The 16,347-nt window shown below is 46.7% G+C and overlaps 1 protein-coding gene across 1 annotated transcript in view; it reads left to right on the top strand.

Annotated features, from left to right (window-relative positions):
* Positions 1-16,347, top strand: part of DNAH3 (dynein, axonemal, heavy chain 3) — a 181,263-nt gene that overhangs the window by 55,669 nt on the left and 109,247 nt on the right. Inside the window, exons 16-19 of the mRNA XM_006752778.2 lie at positions 3,178-3,331; positions 4,348-4,492; positions 8,179-8,390; positions 12,730-12,821. Of these exons, the coding sequence (XP_006752841.1) occupies positions 3,178-3,331; positions 4,348-4,492; positions 8,179-8,390; positions 12,730-12,821 (603 nt within the window). The remainder of the gene's footprint in view (positions 1-3,177; positions 3,332-4,347; positions 4,493-8,178; positions 8,391-12,729; positions 12,822-16,347) is intronic.

Raw genomic sequence — 16,347 nt, 5'->3', positions numbered from 1 at the left:
CGCCCCAACTCCCCAATCGGCCCTGCTCTGAGCCCGACCAGGGGCTGCACCTAGGGATTGGGCCTGCCCTCTGCCACCCAGGAGCAGGCCTAAGCCAACAGGTCGTTATCTCCCAAGGGGTCCCAGACTGCGAGAGGGCACAGGCAGGGCTGAGGGTCACCCCCTTCCCCCCGAGTGCACAAATTTTTGTGCACCGGGCCTCTAGTATATTTAATAATGCCCGTTGTGCCTAACAGTGGCCCCCCACAAGAGGAAACTTGTGTTTTCAGCAGTATAGTATGAAAATATGATGAAAAAGCAAGGAGAACAAGTGATATTAATATCAAGGCAAAGATATTCATGTTCCAAGATGGTTACTTAGATTAAAAAAAAAGTTAAAGCATTATTAACCTTTATATATCAAATATTCTAAATAAATAATCTTTATATATAACACTCTAATATGCAAATAGACCATACGGTGGAACAACCGAACAACCAAACAACTGGTCGCTATGATGTGCCCTGATCACCAGGGGGTGCATGCGGAACATGGCGGGTGTCAGTCGCAGTGGGATGGTGGAGCAGGTAAGCAGGCGTGCCAGACCTAGGCTGGGTGCCGGTTGCTGTCATTGGGGTGAGCCTCTGGAGGTTACTGAAAATTCTTTGCTCCCATGTACCACGGTCCCACCCAGCGCTCACACCTGCTGCCAGCGCCTGCCCTGCTCACACCCACTGCTGGTGCCAGAGCCGCTGCTCGCACCCTCTGCCACCACCCAGCGCTGGCCCCAATCTCTCGGCACCATCAGCGGATGCAAGCAGTGGTTGCCAGCCCCAATTACCCCTGAGGGCTTCTCCACATTCCCCTGCTCCTGAGGGGCAATCAGGGTAGCAGTCGCTGCTCACATCTGCTGCCAGCACCGGCCCCACTCACACCCACTGCTGGCACCAGCCACAATCGCTCCACACCATCAGCAGGTGTGAGCAGGGCTAGCACCATCAGCGTGTGGGAGCAGTGGCAGTGGGGGCGGGGCTGCTGGCAGACAGAGCACCAGGGGCTGCAGCAGGAGGGGCTGGGTGCAGGCGTGGAGGATGGGCCACGACCCGCCCCTGTGCCCACTGCAGCCTTGCAGCCCATAGTTCCTTTCAAGGTGCATGCATTCATGCACTGGGCCCCTACTTAAAAATAAATGAATAGAGTGAAACTTGAATAAGGACATAAATAGAAGTAAACAATAACTCTGATTTGTTGTATACATACCAAACTTTCTACCTTACAATAAAAACAGAACATTCTTTTTAACTGTCCATAGAATATTTTTTAAAAATTGACCATATTTTAGAACTTGAGAAAAACTTTAAAGAAACAGGAATTATATAGGCCATATCCTGTTATGATAGTATCAGTGATCTATTGCCACATGAAGAATCATCCCCAAACTAGGAGCTTAAAATACAAACTTATATCATCTCACAGGGCTGTGGGTCAGACACGCAGACACAGCTGAGCTGGGTGCCTCTGGCTCCAAGTCTGTCATGAGGTTGAAGCCAGAAGGTCAGCCAAGCTGCCTTCCCAGCCAGGAGCTCAACGGGTGAGGATCCACTTCCAGGCGCACTTACGTGCCTGTGAGTAGATTTAGTTCCTCACGGCTGTTGGCCAGAAACGGCCCTCTGTTCCTTGCTACATGGCCTCTACATAGAGCAGCTTGCATGGCAGCTGGCTTCCCAAAGGGTCAGGGGGGAGTGGGAGGAGGAAGGAAGAGGGAGAGGGAGAGGGAGAGAGAGAGAGAGAGAGAGAGAGAGAGAGAGAGAGAGAGAGAGAGAGAGAGAGAGAGAGAGAGAGAGAGAGAGAGAGAAAGAGAATAGAGAAGAGAGATCATAGTCTTTTTGTCACCTACTTGGAAGTGACATCTCATCTCTTTTGCCATATTATTTGTTAGAAGTGAGTTACTTGAGCCCAAACTCAAGAGGAGACAATTGCACAGGGATAAATACCAGGAGGTCATGGGGATCTATGGGGACATTATCAGAGGCTGCTTACCACACAGTTCAATTAGAAATAAAACCCAAATTAACTTTCATAAATTACTTTTAAGAAAAAAAGAACATTAAAACTGTCATAACAGAATTAAGTTTTCTTAAGATAATAGCCAAATTAATGTATGTCACTACAGCTGTTCTCAATGGTCTGTCTCTTATTCGTTCCATTAATATTGATTATTTTTTGTGTGCCAGACACTCTTCTTAATACTGGAGATACAAACAGGAATTAAGGGGATGAATCTGCATTGATAGAGTTTACAATTTAGTGAGTGACAGCAAATACTTGTATAGTGATGATTATAGACCAGGCTCAATTATGAGCATTTTGTATATATATTATCTTATTAAATACTAAAATGGAACTTTTCTGGTCCCATTTTATATATCTGAGGTACACAGAGGTTAAGTGACCTAGCCAAGGTCACATGGCTACTAAGTGGCAAAGTTGGGATTTGAACCTAGCCTGTCTCACTCTAGAACCTGTCCACTGAACTCCGTATTATTCTACCTCGTCAGGAAAAGGCAGAAGTAAAGTTAAGATCTGCTTGTTGATGATATAGATGAAGGAGACACACCTCTGGACAAGTCTTCCCTGGTCACTCGGCTAAAGCAGCCCTTCACGCCCATTCACTGGTCACTCTGCCCCCTTTTCTTTCTTCAGAGTATTTGGCCCTATCAGTAATATTTCATCTTTTTCTATGTATGGTTTTATCCAGTCATCCATCCATCCATCCATGTATGTTTGTTGTCCAGGTCTTCTCCAACTAAAATACAAATTCCATGGAGGTAGGGAGCGTAACAGTGTACTTCATTAATATAGCCCTGATGCCTAGATCAGTTCTTGGAATGTAGTAGGCACTCAATAATAAGTATGTAATGAAAGAATAATGTGTTATGCTCACATAATGTATACTAGTATATATATAGTAAGTTATATACATATACATATACATATACATATACCTGTACAGGAAAACATCTAAAAGTATTTAACCACCAAACACAGTTTCCATCAGCATCTCTGGGAGGTGGGATTATAAGTAGTATAGTATATGTATCTTGTATCAGGAAATTGGATTTTGGGTGAACAATGCTGTGACTTTGAAAATCACAAAATGAAAAGTCCAAATATCAGTGGGCTATCTTTACTTTCAGGTGCTTAGAATTTGAGTCGAAACTTGAGGGCTACAACAAGGAACTAGAAGGCTTTAGAAAACGTGAAGTGATGTCTACGGAAGAAATGAAGAACAATGTTGAAAAGCTTAACGAGCTTTCCAAGAACCTTGATCAGGCGCTGGTGGAATTTGAGGTTCGGAGTCTTGGGATGGGGACTATGACTCTACTATTCTGTTGGTTCTGGTCCTTGGTCTTGTATTTTTCTAACATCACCTGTCAGCTGGGTAGCACTGATTGACTGATTAATTGATTGATTGATTGACCAGTTCTTTCATTGGTACTTTCAGCTACCTTTTTCTACACTCCTACATTATACTAGTTTTTTTTTGTTGTTAGTCATTGAGTAGACAGAGAAGAAATTATAATAGAATAATTGCTCAGATATATTGAGCATTCAGTATGTGCTCAACAATGTACAAAGGGCTTCATATGGACTGTATCACTTAATGCCCATAACAAACCTCTGAGGTAGGTACTGTTATTACCTCCATTTATCTTAATTTAAAATGAGAGAACTAAGACTTGGAGAAGCTAAGTAACTTCTCCTGAAGGTCAACTAGTAAGTTATTTTTTAAAATATATATATTTTTATTGATTTCAGTGAGGAAGGGAGAGATAGAAACATCAATGATGAGAGAGAATCATTGATCGGCTGCCTCCTGCACAACCCTTACTGGGGATCAAGCCCACAACCTGGGCATGTGCCCTGACTGGGAATCGAACCATGATCTCCTGGTTCATAGGTCGATGCTCAACCACTGAGCCAAGCTGGCTGGGCTCCACTAGTAAGTTCCCTAACTATGAAAGTTCTTACCTCTGAGGCAAGTTGACACAAGAAGGCAGCATCATGTAAACAGCAAATGTACACATGGAAACTGTGGAAATAGAGCTATAGATATGTCACAGTGGGAACAAAGCTGGTGAAGCAAGTAGCAAATTATCCTAGAGGTTCACCCAACTAGACCTCAGCTGCCATGGCCCTCACAGGTACAGAGGGGTCTTCTTGATTGAGTCCACGCCTTATTTTTCTCTCTTGCTAATAAGCATCTTCCTCAACTTGGTGTTCAAAACATTGAAGAATTTGCCGGGGTGGCTTGTGGGGGTCAGGAGAACCACCAACTAATAGACAATATCCCCCTTTGCCTGCAGTTGATCAATAAGGAGGAGGAGCTGTTGGGAAAGGAGAAGAGTACCTTCCCTCTTCTGCAAACCGTGATGACCCACAAAGTACCCTACGAACAGCTGTGGGTGACGACCTATGAGTTCAGCATCAAGTCAGAGGAGTGGATGAACGGTATGCCGCAGTCCACCTGTGCTGGGGCAGGGTGGGGATGGAGTAAGGGTCCACCCTAGCCAGTTCTGAAATAAAGTTTGATCTTCGAATTCTGGCTGGACTTTGCAACATATTCTGATGCTCTGGATGAAGGCAGCCACAATCAATTTTTCTGATATGATAATGATGGAAGGTGGGGATCAAAGAGCCAGACCTATTGCCAGGGTAAAGCCAAATAGGCAACCATCCAGAGACATGAATTGGGTAGTGACTCAGAGAGGTAGAAGGTGGGAGAACAAAATAGTGGCTCTATTAGTGTGCTGTTGCAAAAAAAAAAAAGGCCAACGTGCCATAGGCATCTATAAACTACTCCTTTTACTCTAGAACTATTGAGATAGGAGAGATATTGAGAAGGTAGAGCCAACAGAACTTGGTTGATCTGATATGGGGCAAGGGGACAGACAGGGAGAATGAAGGGCCAGGATGACTTCCATACTCTCAGCCTAGGCAAGCTGGTAGATACTGCTGTCACTAAACACCAGAGTCCTTGTCTTTGGCTTATCTTTTGGTTCTTTTGACAGCGTCCTCACAGAACCGAAGTTTTTAATTTTGATGAAGCCTAGCTTGTCATCTTTCATATGTCCTGCCTTTAGTGTTGTACCTAACAGGTCATCTAAATTATCTCCTAGAATTTTTATAGTTTTACATTTTTCACTTAAGTCAATTATCCATTTTGAGTTAATTTTTGTGAAAGGTATAAGGTCTGCATCTGGATTCATTTTTTTGCTTGTGAATATCCAGTTGTTCTAACATTGTTTGTTGAAAAATTATTATTTCTCCATTATATTACCTTTTATCCTTCCAGAAATGTCAGCTGACTATATATGGGTCTATTTCTGGGCTCTCTATTCTGTTAAATTGATCCATTTGTTCACTAGTGGTATAAAGGAAAGCAGCCCTGGCTAGGTAGCTAAGTTGGTTGGAGGTTCATCATTATATGGCAAGGTTGAGGGTTTAACCCACATTCAGGGCACATACAGGAATCAACCAATGAATTAGTGTTGTACCTAACAGGAGCAACAAATCAATGTCTCTCTCTCCCTTCTTCTCTCCCTCTCTCCCTCTTTCTCTCTCACCCCCTTAAAAATTAATAAATTAAAAATAAAAAAGAAAGCAATTGAGTTTTATATATTAACCTTGTATCCTGCAACCTTGCTATAACTGTGAATTAGTTCCAGGAGTGGGTTTTTTTTAATTCTTTCAGATTTTCTATATAAAAGATTGTGTCGGTGGCAAACAGTTGCACGTCTTCCTTCTCAATCTGCATACCTTATACCTCCTATCCTTATCTTTGCACTGGCTAGGATTTTCATTAAATGATGTTGAAAAGGATGGTTAAAGGGGACATTATTGCGTTGTTCCTGATTGTAGTGGGAAAGATTGTAGTGTCTTATCATTAAGTATGATTTTAGCTGTAGGTTTTTTGTATATGTTCTTTATATCAAGTCAAGGAAATCCCCTCTATTTCTCCTTTGCTAAGAATGATTATCATGAATGGGTGTTGGATTTTGTCAAATGCTTTTTCTGAATCTATTGGTATCATCATGTAATTTTTCTTCTTTAGCCTGTTGATGAGATAGGTTACATTAATTGATTTTTCAAATGTTGAAACAGCTTTACATACTTGGAATAATAAATCCCAACTTATTGTGGTATATAATTCTATTTCATATATTATTAGATTCAATTTGCTAATATTTTGTTGGGGATTTTGCATCTATATTAATGAAAGATATTGGTCTTTAATTTCCTTTTATGTTAATGTTTTTGTCTGTTTTGGTATTAGGGTAATGCTGGTTTCATAGAAGGAATTAGGAAGTATTTCCTCTGTTTCTGCCTTCTGGGAGAGATTGTAGAAAATTGGCATCATTTTTATCTAAAATGATTGGTAGAATTCACCAGTGAACCCATCTGGGCCTGGTGCTTTCTGTTTTGGAAAGTTATTGACTATTGTTCAATTTATTAAATAGATACAGGCCTATTCAGATTGTCTGTTTTTTCTTGTGTGAGTTTGGGTAAATTGTATCTTTCAAGGAATTGGTCCATTCCATCTAGGTTATGAAATTTGTGGTCATGAAGTTCAGGATATTCCTTAATTATCCTTTTAATGTTCCTGAGATGTGCATTGATGTTCCCTTTTTCATTCTGATATCAATAATTTGTGTCTTTTTCTTGGTTAGCCTGGGTGGAGGTTATTAATTTTATTAATATTTTCAAAGAACCAGCTTTTTGTTTTATTATTTCTTTTTTCTGCTTGCTTTGGATTTAATTTTCTCTTCTGTATACAACTTTTGATGAGTTATGTTTTCTTTTTCTTTGGCTAAAAATATTTTTTAACTTCTCTTGAGATTTTGTCTTTGACCTGTGTTACTTATAATTACATTGTTTAATTTCAAAGTATTTTGGGATTTTACCAGCTAGCTTTCTGTTATTGATTTATGAGAGTGAAATCCTTGCCTTCTTCCTGTGAGGGAAAAAGTATTCCATCTTCTACCATTAAGTAAAATGGGTTGTTTTGTTTTATTTTTTAAAACCACTTGATGGCAGTATGATTAACATGTAAAAAGCTGTATATATTTAATTAATATAAAAGTATAACATTAGTGTAGCTTTTTACAGTTACCCTTTATCAGACTAAGGAAGTTCCCTTCTATTCCTGGTCTGTTGAGAGGCTTTTAGCATGAATGATATTGAATTTTGTCAAATGCTTTTTCTGCATCAACTGATGTTATCACATGATTTTCCTTGTTTAGAGTGTTAATATGGTATATTACATTGTTTGCTTTTAAAATATGAAACCTGCCTTGCATTCCCACAACAAAGCCCACTTAGACATGGTATATTATTCTTTTTACATATTACATGGAACTCATGTACATTTTTTCTGTCTTTTTTAAAATTTTTAATTTTTGATTAGTTAACAAAAATGTTGGGTTGATGAAGCATGTTAGCAATTAATGGAGCTATATCCACGAAGCTATGTTTAGTCTCAGTAGCCTTCAAAGAAAAGTTTTTGAGTACATTTGCAACATCATGATGCAAGAATTCATACTAACTTGAAAGATTGAAGGGGAAGGAAGCCACATCATGCAAGATTTTGACTGAATGTGTAACCTGCTAAAGGGTCACTATAAGAGAAAAGGCAGAGAAGGAAATTAATGCTTGGGGGTCCTTTTTAAAAAAAATGACGTTTCATTCTTTCAAACTAATCTATTTTTAAAGAATTTCAAGCTTACATAGAAGCTGCTAAAACTGTACAGAGAACCCCCGCTTGCATTCACCCACATTCTCCAGTGGCTGCTGTTTCTCAGCATTTGTGGAGCATCTATAGCCAGTGCCAACACCAGTTCCCTGTCCACGTTGCACCGCACGGCAGGGCAGGTTAGCCACTGTGCTTACCTCACTTCACTTCCACGGTCACCCTGTTTCACAGGCGATGCGCTCAAAGCTTCAGAAAGTTTAGTAAGCCTGCTCGTTTTACTGGCAAAGACAACGTTTCAGACGCAGACCCAACTCCAGGCCAGGCCTGTGCTTGCTCCAGTACCCGCCCCACAGGCCCAGTTCTGAGCTCAGGGAATTAAAGGTGCACGTGGCTGACATCTGCTTGGGGATCTGACCCTTCCCCCCATCCGTCTTTTTTATTCCAGGGCCCCTCTTTGGGCTGAACGCTGAGGAGATTGCGGAGGAAGTAGGGAATATGTGGAGGACGATGTACAAATTGACCAAGACCTTAGCTGACATACCTGCACCCAGACGCTTGGCCGAGAACGTGAGGATGAAGATTGACAAGTTCAAGCAGCACATCCCTATTCTCAACATTTCCTGTAACCCAGGAATGAAGGAGCGGCACTGGCAACAGGTCCTGTCACTGCCCACCCCCTGCCCAGCCTATTCCTGGTCCTGGTAGCCCCGAGAAGGCAGGAACCATTCCCAGGTCAAGCTTTTTCTGAAAGGAGAATCTACTGGAAGCCAAGGGGGTAGGAAGGGGGTGAGAGCCTTTTGACATAAGGGAATGGGCAGGGTAAGGGATGCACTGCCTTCCGCATGAGCAGGTCTCCCTGTGCTTTGGGAACCCCGTTGCCGGTAGTTGAGTGCTGTTTCAGCCCGTGGCCATGCAGGCTCTCCTTATCTCCTTTCTTGGCAAAGAGCTGCTCCAGGTTCTACAGGGGACAAGGGTATTGAAGTGCAGTGGCCGCGGCCTCGCTTTGCTCCTCGACCTAGGCTACACAGAAGAGAAATCCGCATCCCTTCCTGGGACTCCTGCTTGCGCTGACCGTGCTGGAGCTCCGGCATCCAACAGGCTATGCTCAGAAACAAGCGTCCATTCCTCTTTCAGCCCTTTGAGTCTATAAATGAGAATAACAAACGACCTTCTTAAAAATAGTTGGGATTTTTATAAGCAACCAAGTGTGAGGGTGATAAGTGTGGTGTGAACACTAACCAGAGGAAAGGAACGTGCACTGTTCCTGTAATAATGATCCTATGCAAGGCTAGCAATGCCCTGAGCAGACTCAACGCGGGAGCTGCTCTGTGTGGAGGCTGCTCTGTGTGGAGGCGGAGATGGGTGCCCATAGGCAGACTGCGCTCTGACTTGGCCTGGAATTCCCCCTCTCGGGACACACAAGACGGAGGACATCGTCCTCAGAAGGTCCCACTCTGAGGGCACACCCATGACTTGCACAGGATGATGCCCTAGTGCAGTTGCTGGGAGCATTTTGACCTCCCTGGGAAAACAGAGATCTGAACGCCTGAGAGATCCAGGAGTGTTCTGTGGAGGGTAGCTGCTTTCCATTTCCCAGGAGCCTTCAAGCTCCAGATGTCCTAAGGCAGGGATGTAAGGAGGGGCAGAGGAGAGGTCATCTGAGTAGGTTTCTGGTCTTGATCTGCCCCAGCAGCGGGGTCTACAGAGGACAGCTGCCTTCCTTGGTGCTCAGAGGGTGCCTCTCCCTGTGGACCTAGCCTGACTAGAACTGACCATTGGAGGCCTGGGAGGGGGAGCAGGGCTAGGTCTCTTCATGAGATGGCACCATAGAAAGCGCCCTCATCAATGCCAATGGTGGTTAGACAACACTCAGGGCCCTGAGAGATCCACCCCTCCACTGGTGCTACACCTGTGAGGATGCTGCTCTTGCGCATTGAAATACAGACCGCTCCCCGACAATCATAATCCTCATTGTAGACCACCTAGATAAGCGGTTCTCAACCTGTGGGTCGCGACCCCTTTGGTGGTCAAACGACCCTTTCACAGGGGCCTCCTAAGACCATCCTGCACATCAGATATTTACATTACGATTCATAACAGTAGCAACATTAATCGCACAACAACAGTGGCTAAGCCATATTGAATGCCAGGTGTTACTGGGTTCTGTGTTGCATACTTCATGTGGACCCTCTCATGTCACCCTCCCAGCAACCCTTTGACATAGGGACTATGATTATCTCCACTTCCCAGATAAGAAAACTAAGTCTTAGAGAGATTAAGTTGCCACGTGGCTAGGAAGTAAGGAGGGGAGAATTGGTCTCTAGCTCAGCCTGGACAGGTAAAAAGGGAGCAAGAAGTAGCAGATGAGAGGGAATGGGATGTGGGGGCTGTGAGCTGTGGGTGACAGTGGTGTGTGACCCGGGGAGTGGCTGCAGAGGAAGGACCCTGATGGGGCAGCCCAGTGGGCAAGCTCAGAAAGAACACAGGCAACCAGGTAGACTCAGGCTGTCCCCGGCCCAGCCCCTTCCTGCCTGCATTGCTGGTCATACCCTGAGCCTCCCCTGACAGCCCAGGCCTAACTCAGGAGACCCGTCCGCTGACTCTGGTTCTGGCAGGGGAAGGCTAAACCGCCTGTAGCTCTCAGGCTGGGCTCTGGGGTGGCCATTTCACAGGACTTGGGCAGAAAGGCTGGTCCTATGTTTGGGGCCCAGACTTTGCTGCTATCCGCACAGTGGTTGCCGCAACAGTTTAAACGAGATGGGACAGGCCGAACTTGGCCTTGGGAAGAAACCCCACTGAGGAGCAGCAGGGCTGGCCCGATGGGCAGTGCTGCCATAGAAATAGAATGTGAACATTTGTGTAATTTTTAGTTTCTAGTAGCCACATTTTTATTTTTTTAAATATATTTTTGTTGATTTCAATGAGGAAGGGAGAGGGAGAGAGAGAGAGAGAAACATCAATGATGAGAGAGAATCATTGATTGGCTGCCTCCTGAATGCCCCCTACTGGGGATCCAGCCCACAACCCGGGTATGTGCCCTTGGCTGGAATCGAACCTGGGACCCTTTGGTCTGCAGGCCGCTGCTCTATCCACTGAGCCAAACCAGCTAGGGCAGTAGCCACATTTTTAAAAGCAAAAACAGGCTAAATAAATTTCATGAATAAATTTTATTTCACCAAACTTAACCAAAATATTGTCATTTCAACAGGTAATCAACATAAAAATGTTAAGGTATTTCACAGGACCTTTTCCATGCTGAGTCTGAAACGTGGTGTGCTCCCCACTCACAGCACCTCCACTCAGACTAGCTCACCAGGGCCCTGGCTCCGGATGGGACAGCACAATTCTGGGCTCTTGGACTAGCACACTGGACACTTGTTCATTGACATAGTTCACAACGCGATTTAAGTAATAAAACGACCAATCTCCGAGGGTTCGAGGCCAAGTACTATGCCAGGTGCTTTGTGCAGCTGTCACTTAGTCCAGGGAACAGCGCGCTCTAAGCTCCGAAGGCACGAGCAGGGCCCGCAGGGCCGCCTCCGGATGCGGGGTGCGCACGCGGTGTGGGCTGCGCTCTCGCCTTCTGCAGCGAGTAACCTGCACCGCGGTACATGGAAGCCCCGAGGGAGATGGGTAAGAGCCTTGGAGTCAGAATGGAGCCAGGTCCCAGTTCCACCATTTACGAGCTGATGGTCATGGACAAGATACTTAATTTCCTTGACATAGTTTCCTGATTTGTAAAACGGGGATAGTAATACATTAGACCAGGGGTGGGCAAACTTTCTGACTCGAGGGCCACAATGGGCTCTTAAACTGGACCGGAGGGCCGGAACAAAAGCATGGATGGAGTGTTTGTGTGAATTAATATAAATTCAAAGTAAACATCATTACGTAAAAGGGTACAGTCTTTTTTTTTTTTTTTTTTTTCGTCTTATTCATTTCAAACAGGCCAGATCCGGCCCGCGGGCCGTAGTTTGCCCACGGCTGCATTAGAGCCTTCCTCGTGGTGTTGGGAGAATGAAATAAGCACATAACAGTCTTAAAACAGTCCCATACAGAGTGACCGCTCAATCAATGTTAATTACCTTCTTATTCCCATCGTTCTAGTGGCCCTCTGTGTCCTCAGAGCCCAGGTGGGAGCCACCTGCATGCGCTGGCACACTCATGCCCTCACCCATAGCCGGTCACTGATGCTACACATGCCAGGCCCAGGGGCTCAGGCGGAATAGACAGAACATGGCACAGCTTCACCCCTTCCTGCTCTGACATTTGTAGCCTTGGGGACGGTGGTGCTGGACAGTGACAAACCTGGTTGGGGAGGCGGGGGGTCCCCGAGCCTCCCACCTCCACCTGGTACTGCTCAGGCCTCACACTTCCTGAGAAGGTGCCCAACGCCCCAGAGACTTTGCTGAACAGCTTCCCTGGGGATGTGGTCACTAAAAGCTGCGTGGAGGGTAGTGCTTACAACAAAGAAAACACTGCTACGGTTTCCAGCAAGTTAGCACCTGGGACGGGGGAGGTACCGTAGAGGACGGCTGCCTCCTTCTGCATCCTCTCGTCCTCGCGTCCTCGGGCTGCCTGTCACCTGGTCTCAGGACTTGCTCCTTCTGTTCAGCAAGCCCCGGCTTCTGTCACAGGCCAGGCTTTGCATGAGGCCCTAGAATCACACAGTCCCACCCCCTAAGACACTCCAGGGCTGCCCAGCGCCCAGTGCTGGCGCCAGACCAGCGCCCAGGAAAGCAGATAGACCGCAGGGGGGGCCCTGGCTGCCCAGATCCTTAGACGGCACCGCCCATTCTGCAGCCACTGGCTACGAGCAGCTATTTGAACATGTTACATTAAATGGGAAAATCCATCCAGGCCAACCAGGCACACTTCCGGCTCAGCAGTGCCTGTGGCTGCGGGAAGGGGCCAGGGGGCAGGAGTACTTCCCTCCTCCCATGTCGACTGGGCAGCGCTGGCGTGACCATAAACACGGACTCTCATCTCTTTGCAGATTAGTGAGCTTGTCGGCTGTGAAATAAAGCCCACGGAGACAACATGCCTGGCCAATATGCTGGAATATGGATTCAACAAATTCATTGACAAGTAAGGTGCCCCTTTCTTCAGGGAGTGAGTGATCAGAGGGCCTGTGAACCCCCCACCCCCAACCCCCAATTGCCTCCCGCAGGCGGCTCCCTCCTGCCCCCTGGACATGAGGGCAGCCTACCCTCTGGTAAGTGGCCAGGAGGACCTTTCCTTTTACTGACTTGAAAATTTTTAGTTCAAAGAGAAATTTAGGTTAAAAGTTTCTTGAACCAGAGCTCAGAGCCCGCTTCCCTCAGGCTGACTTTGGTACACCCGCTTACCCTTAGGGGGCCTCAGTATCACCCTCTTTACCCAACAACAACAATCAGAGGTGGCTCTCTTCCCGCTAAGTTCCATGGAACCTGGTCAAAAAACAGAGTCACATGCTCACACTCCTCCTCCAAACGCCCTGGAGATTGCATACTGTGTCAGTGAGAATGTGTACATGTGAGTGAGGCTGTGTACGTGCGAGTGAGGCTGTGTACGTGCGAGTGAGGATGTGTACGTGCGAGTGAGGCTGTGTACGTGCGAGTGAGAATGTGTACATGTGAGTGAGGATGTGTACGTGCGAGTGAGGCTGTGTACGTGTGAGTGAGGCTGTGTACGTGCGAGTGAGGATGTGTACGTGTGAGTGGGGCTGTGTACGTGCGAGTGAGGATGTGTACGTGTGAGTGAGGCTGTGTACGTGTGAGTGAGGCTGTGTACGTGTGAGTGAGGCTGTGTACGTGTGAGTGAGGACGTGTACGTGTGAGTGAGGATGTGTACGTGTGAGTGAGGCTGTGTACGTGTGAGTGAGGCTGTGTACGTGTGAGTGAGGACGTGTACGTGTGAGTGAGGATGTGTACGTGTGAGTGAGGCTGTGTACGTGTGAGTGAGGCTGTGTACGTGTGAGTGAGGACGTGTACGTGTGAGTGAGGATGTGTACGTGTGAGTGAGGCTGTGTACGTGTGAGTGAGGCTGTGTACGTGTGAGTGAGGACGTGTACGTGTGAGTGAGGATGTGTACGTGTGAGTGAGGCTGTGTACGTGTGAGTGAGGCTGTGTACGTGTGAGTGAGGACGTGTACGTGTGAGTGAGGATGTGTACGTGTGAGTGAGGATGTGTACGTGTGAGTGAGGATGTGTACGTGTGAGTGAGGATGTGTACGTGTGAGTGAGGATGTGTACGTGTGAGTGAGGATGTGTACGTGTGAGTGAGGATGTGTACGTGTGAGTGAGGATGTGTACGTGTGAGTGAGGATGTGTACGTGTGAGTGAGGATGTGTACGTGTGAGTGAGGATGTGTACGTGTGAGTGAGGATGTGTACGTGTGAGTGAGGATGTGTACGTGTGAGTGAGGATGTGTACGTGTGAGTGAGGATGTGTACGTGTGAGTGAGGATGTGTACGTGTGAGTGAGGATGTGTACGTGTGAGTGAGGATGTGTACGTGTGAGTGAGGATGTGTACGTGTGAGTGAGGATGTGTACGTGTGAGTGAGGATGTGTACGTGTGAGTGAGGATGTGTACGTGTGAGTGAGGATGTGTACGTGTGAGTGAGGATGTGTACGTGTGAGTGAGGATGTGTACGTGTGAGTGAGGATGTGTACGTGTGAGTGAGGATGTGTACGTGTGAGTGAGGATGTGTACGTGTGAGTGAGGATGTGTACGTGTGAGTGAGGATGTGTACGTGTGAGTGAGGATGTGTACGTGTGAGTGAGGATGTGTACGTGTGAGGGCCTCAGTATCACCCTCTTTACCCAACAACAACAATCAGAGGTGGCTCTCTTCCCGCTAAGTTCCATGGAACCTGGTCAAAAAACAGAGTCACATGCTCACACTCCTCCTCCAAACGCCCTGGAGATTGCATACTGTGTCAGTGAGAATGTGTACATGTGAGTGAGGCTGTGTACGTGCGAGTGAGGCTGTGTACGTGCGAGTGAGGCTGTGTACGTGCGAGTGGGGCTGTGTACGTGCGAGTGAGGATGTGTACGTGTGAGTGGGGCTGTGTACGTGTGAGTGAGGATGTGTACGTGTGAGTGGAATGTGTACTGTGTCAGTGAGGATGTGTACGTGTGAGTGAGGCTGTGTACGTGCGAGTGAGGCTGTATACTGTGTGAGTGAGGCTGTGTACGTGCGAGTGAGGACGTGTGCGTGCGAGTGAGGACGTGTGCGTGCGAGTGAGGATGTGTACGTGTGAGGGAGGATGTGTACTGTGTGAATTGCTATGTTTAGTACCAGAGATTCTCAGGACCCTGTTAGTGTCTCCACACTCAGGGTGACGGATGAGGAGGCGCTGCATGTCCTGGGCTGCAGAGGACTGTCAGGCAGCTGGGTTCAGGTCTAACCTGTACACATGGTTCCCAGGATGTTGTCCAGCTGCACTGTCGGGACCTGGGGGCTAGTTAGGAATGCATATCCCTATGCCCACCCGTGTCTGCAAATCAGAAATTTGGGGGGTGGTCTTGCAACAGTCCCAGTCAGTACTGTCTGTGGGGGAGCCACTAGCCACAGATAGCAATTGAGCCCTTGAGATGGAGTGATTCTGAATTAGATGTACTGGAGGTATAAAATACAGGCTGATATCAAACTCACTAAGAAAAACAGTGCAAACTAATAAGTTTTAAAATGGAGTGTGTTAGGAAGATATTTAGATGTATTGCGATACAGAAAATAATTTATTAAAATTAATTTCACTTGTTTCTTTTTACTTTTTTAACTTTAAAGTGACATACTGGTTCTCATTATATCTGGGATGGGCAAGGCTGTTCCGGGCAATTGTGACACCTGCTGGACTGAGACTCCCTCCCCACACGGAGCACCCACCCTCCAAGGTGCTCCCAGGCCCCCAAGGGTCTCTGCCTCCCGAATGTTCCGATGCCCCTGGCAACTGTCACGCTGGCAACCGTCAGTGTAAGGGTTTATTGTAAGAGTTGATTAGAGTTTATCTGAGCCAAACAGAGGGCACGCCTGGAAGCAAGACCTGGACAGACTGAGAAAATGCCCCCAGCAGGAGATTTGCAGCTGCATTTGTGCTCGTGGAATTAGGAGGCGACACGGGGCGCTGCGTAGAGGGGAAGGGAGCAAGGCGGTCAGTGACGGGACAGTCAGGCTCCGCTGTCCTGAGGGGATGCACTTGAGTAGGCATTTCAAAGGCATTGCCCTGGGTGCTCAGAAACTGGGCGGGGCCTACTTAGGACAAAGGTCAGCCTGTCACTGAAGCAGTCAGGGCCTGGGAGTGACACCCACCATGGCCCGCCCAGCTGGGATTTGTGAGCCCATCTCCTGGGAGGCCACGCCCGGTCACTGGACTCGCCAGAGCCGGAACAGAGCCCCCAGGACCAGCATTGCTGCAGCGCCAGCTCAGCCAGGTTCGGTGAGCCCCAGTGGTTTCCCTCAGTAAAGTGTTTCCAAGAAATACCAGCTGTTGCACATTTATGCTGCACCAAGCATGGATAAATATTAACCAACCTACCATCACAACAACCACCTATTCTAGTTAATATTATTTGCATTTTACGGAGGAAGAAATAAATTGACTAGAGAGTCCATAACTAGTCAGAGGTCACAGC

Source organism: Myotis davidii, unplaced genomic scaffold (genome assembly GCF_000327345.1).
Source record: "Myotis davidii unplaced genomic scaffold, ASM32734v1 scaffold970, whole genome shotgun sequence".
Classification (NCBI taxonomy): domain Eukaryota; kingdom Metazoa; phylum Chordata; class Mammalia; order Chiroptera; family Vespertilionidae; genus Myotis; species Myotis davidii.
The sequence above is the reverse complement of the archived record's forward strand: the minus strand, read 5'-3'. Positions and strand labels throughout refer to the sequence as shown.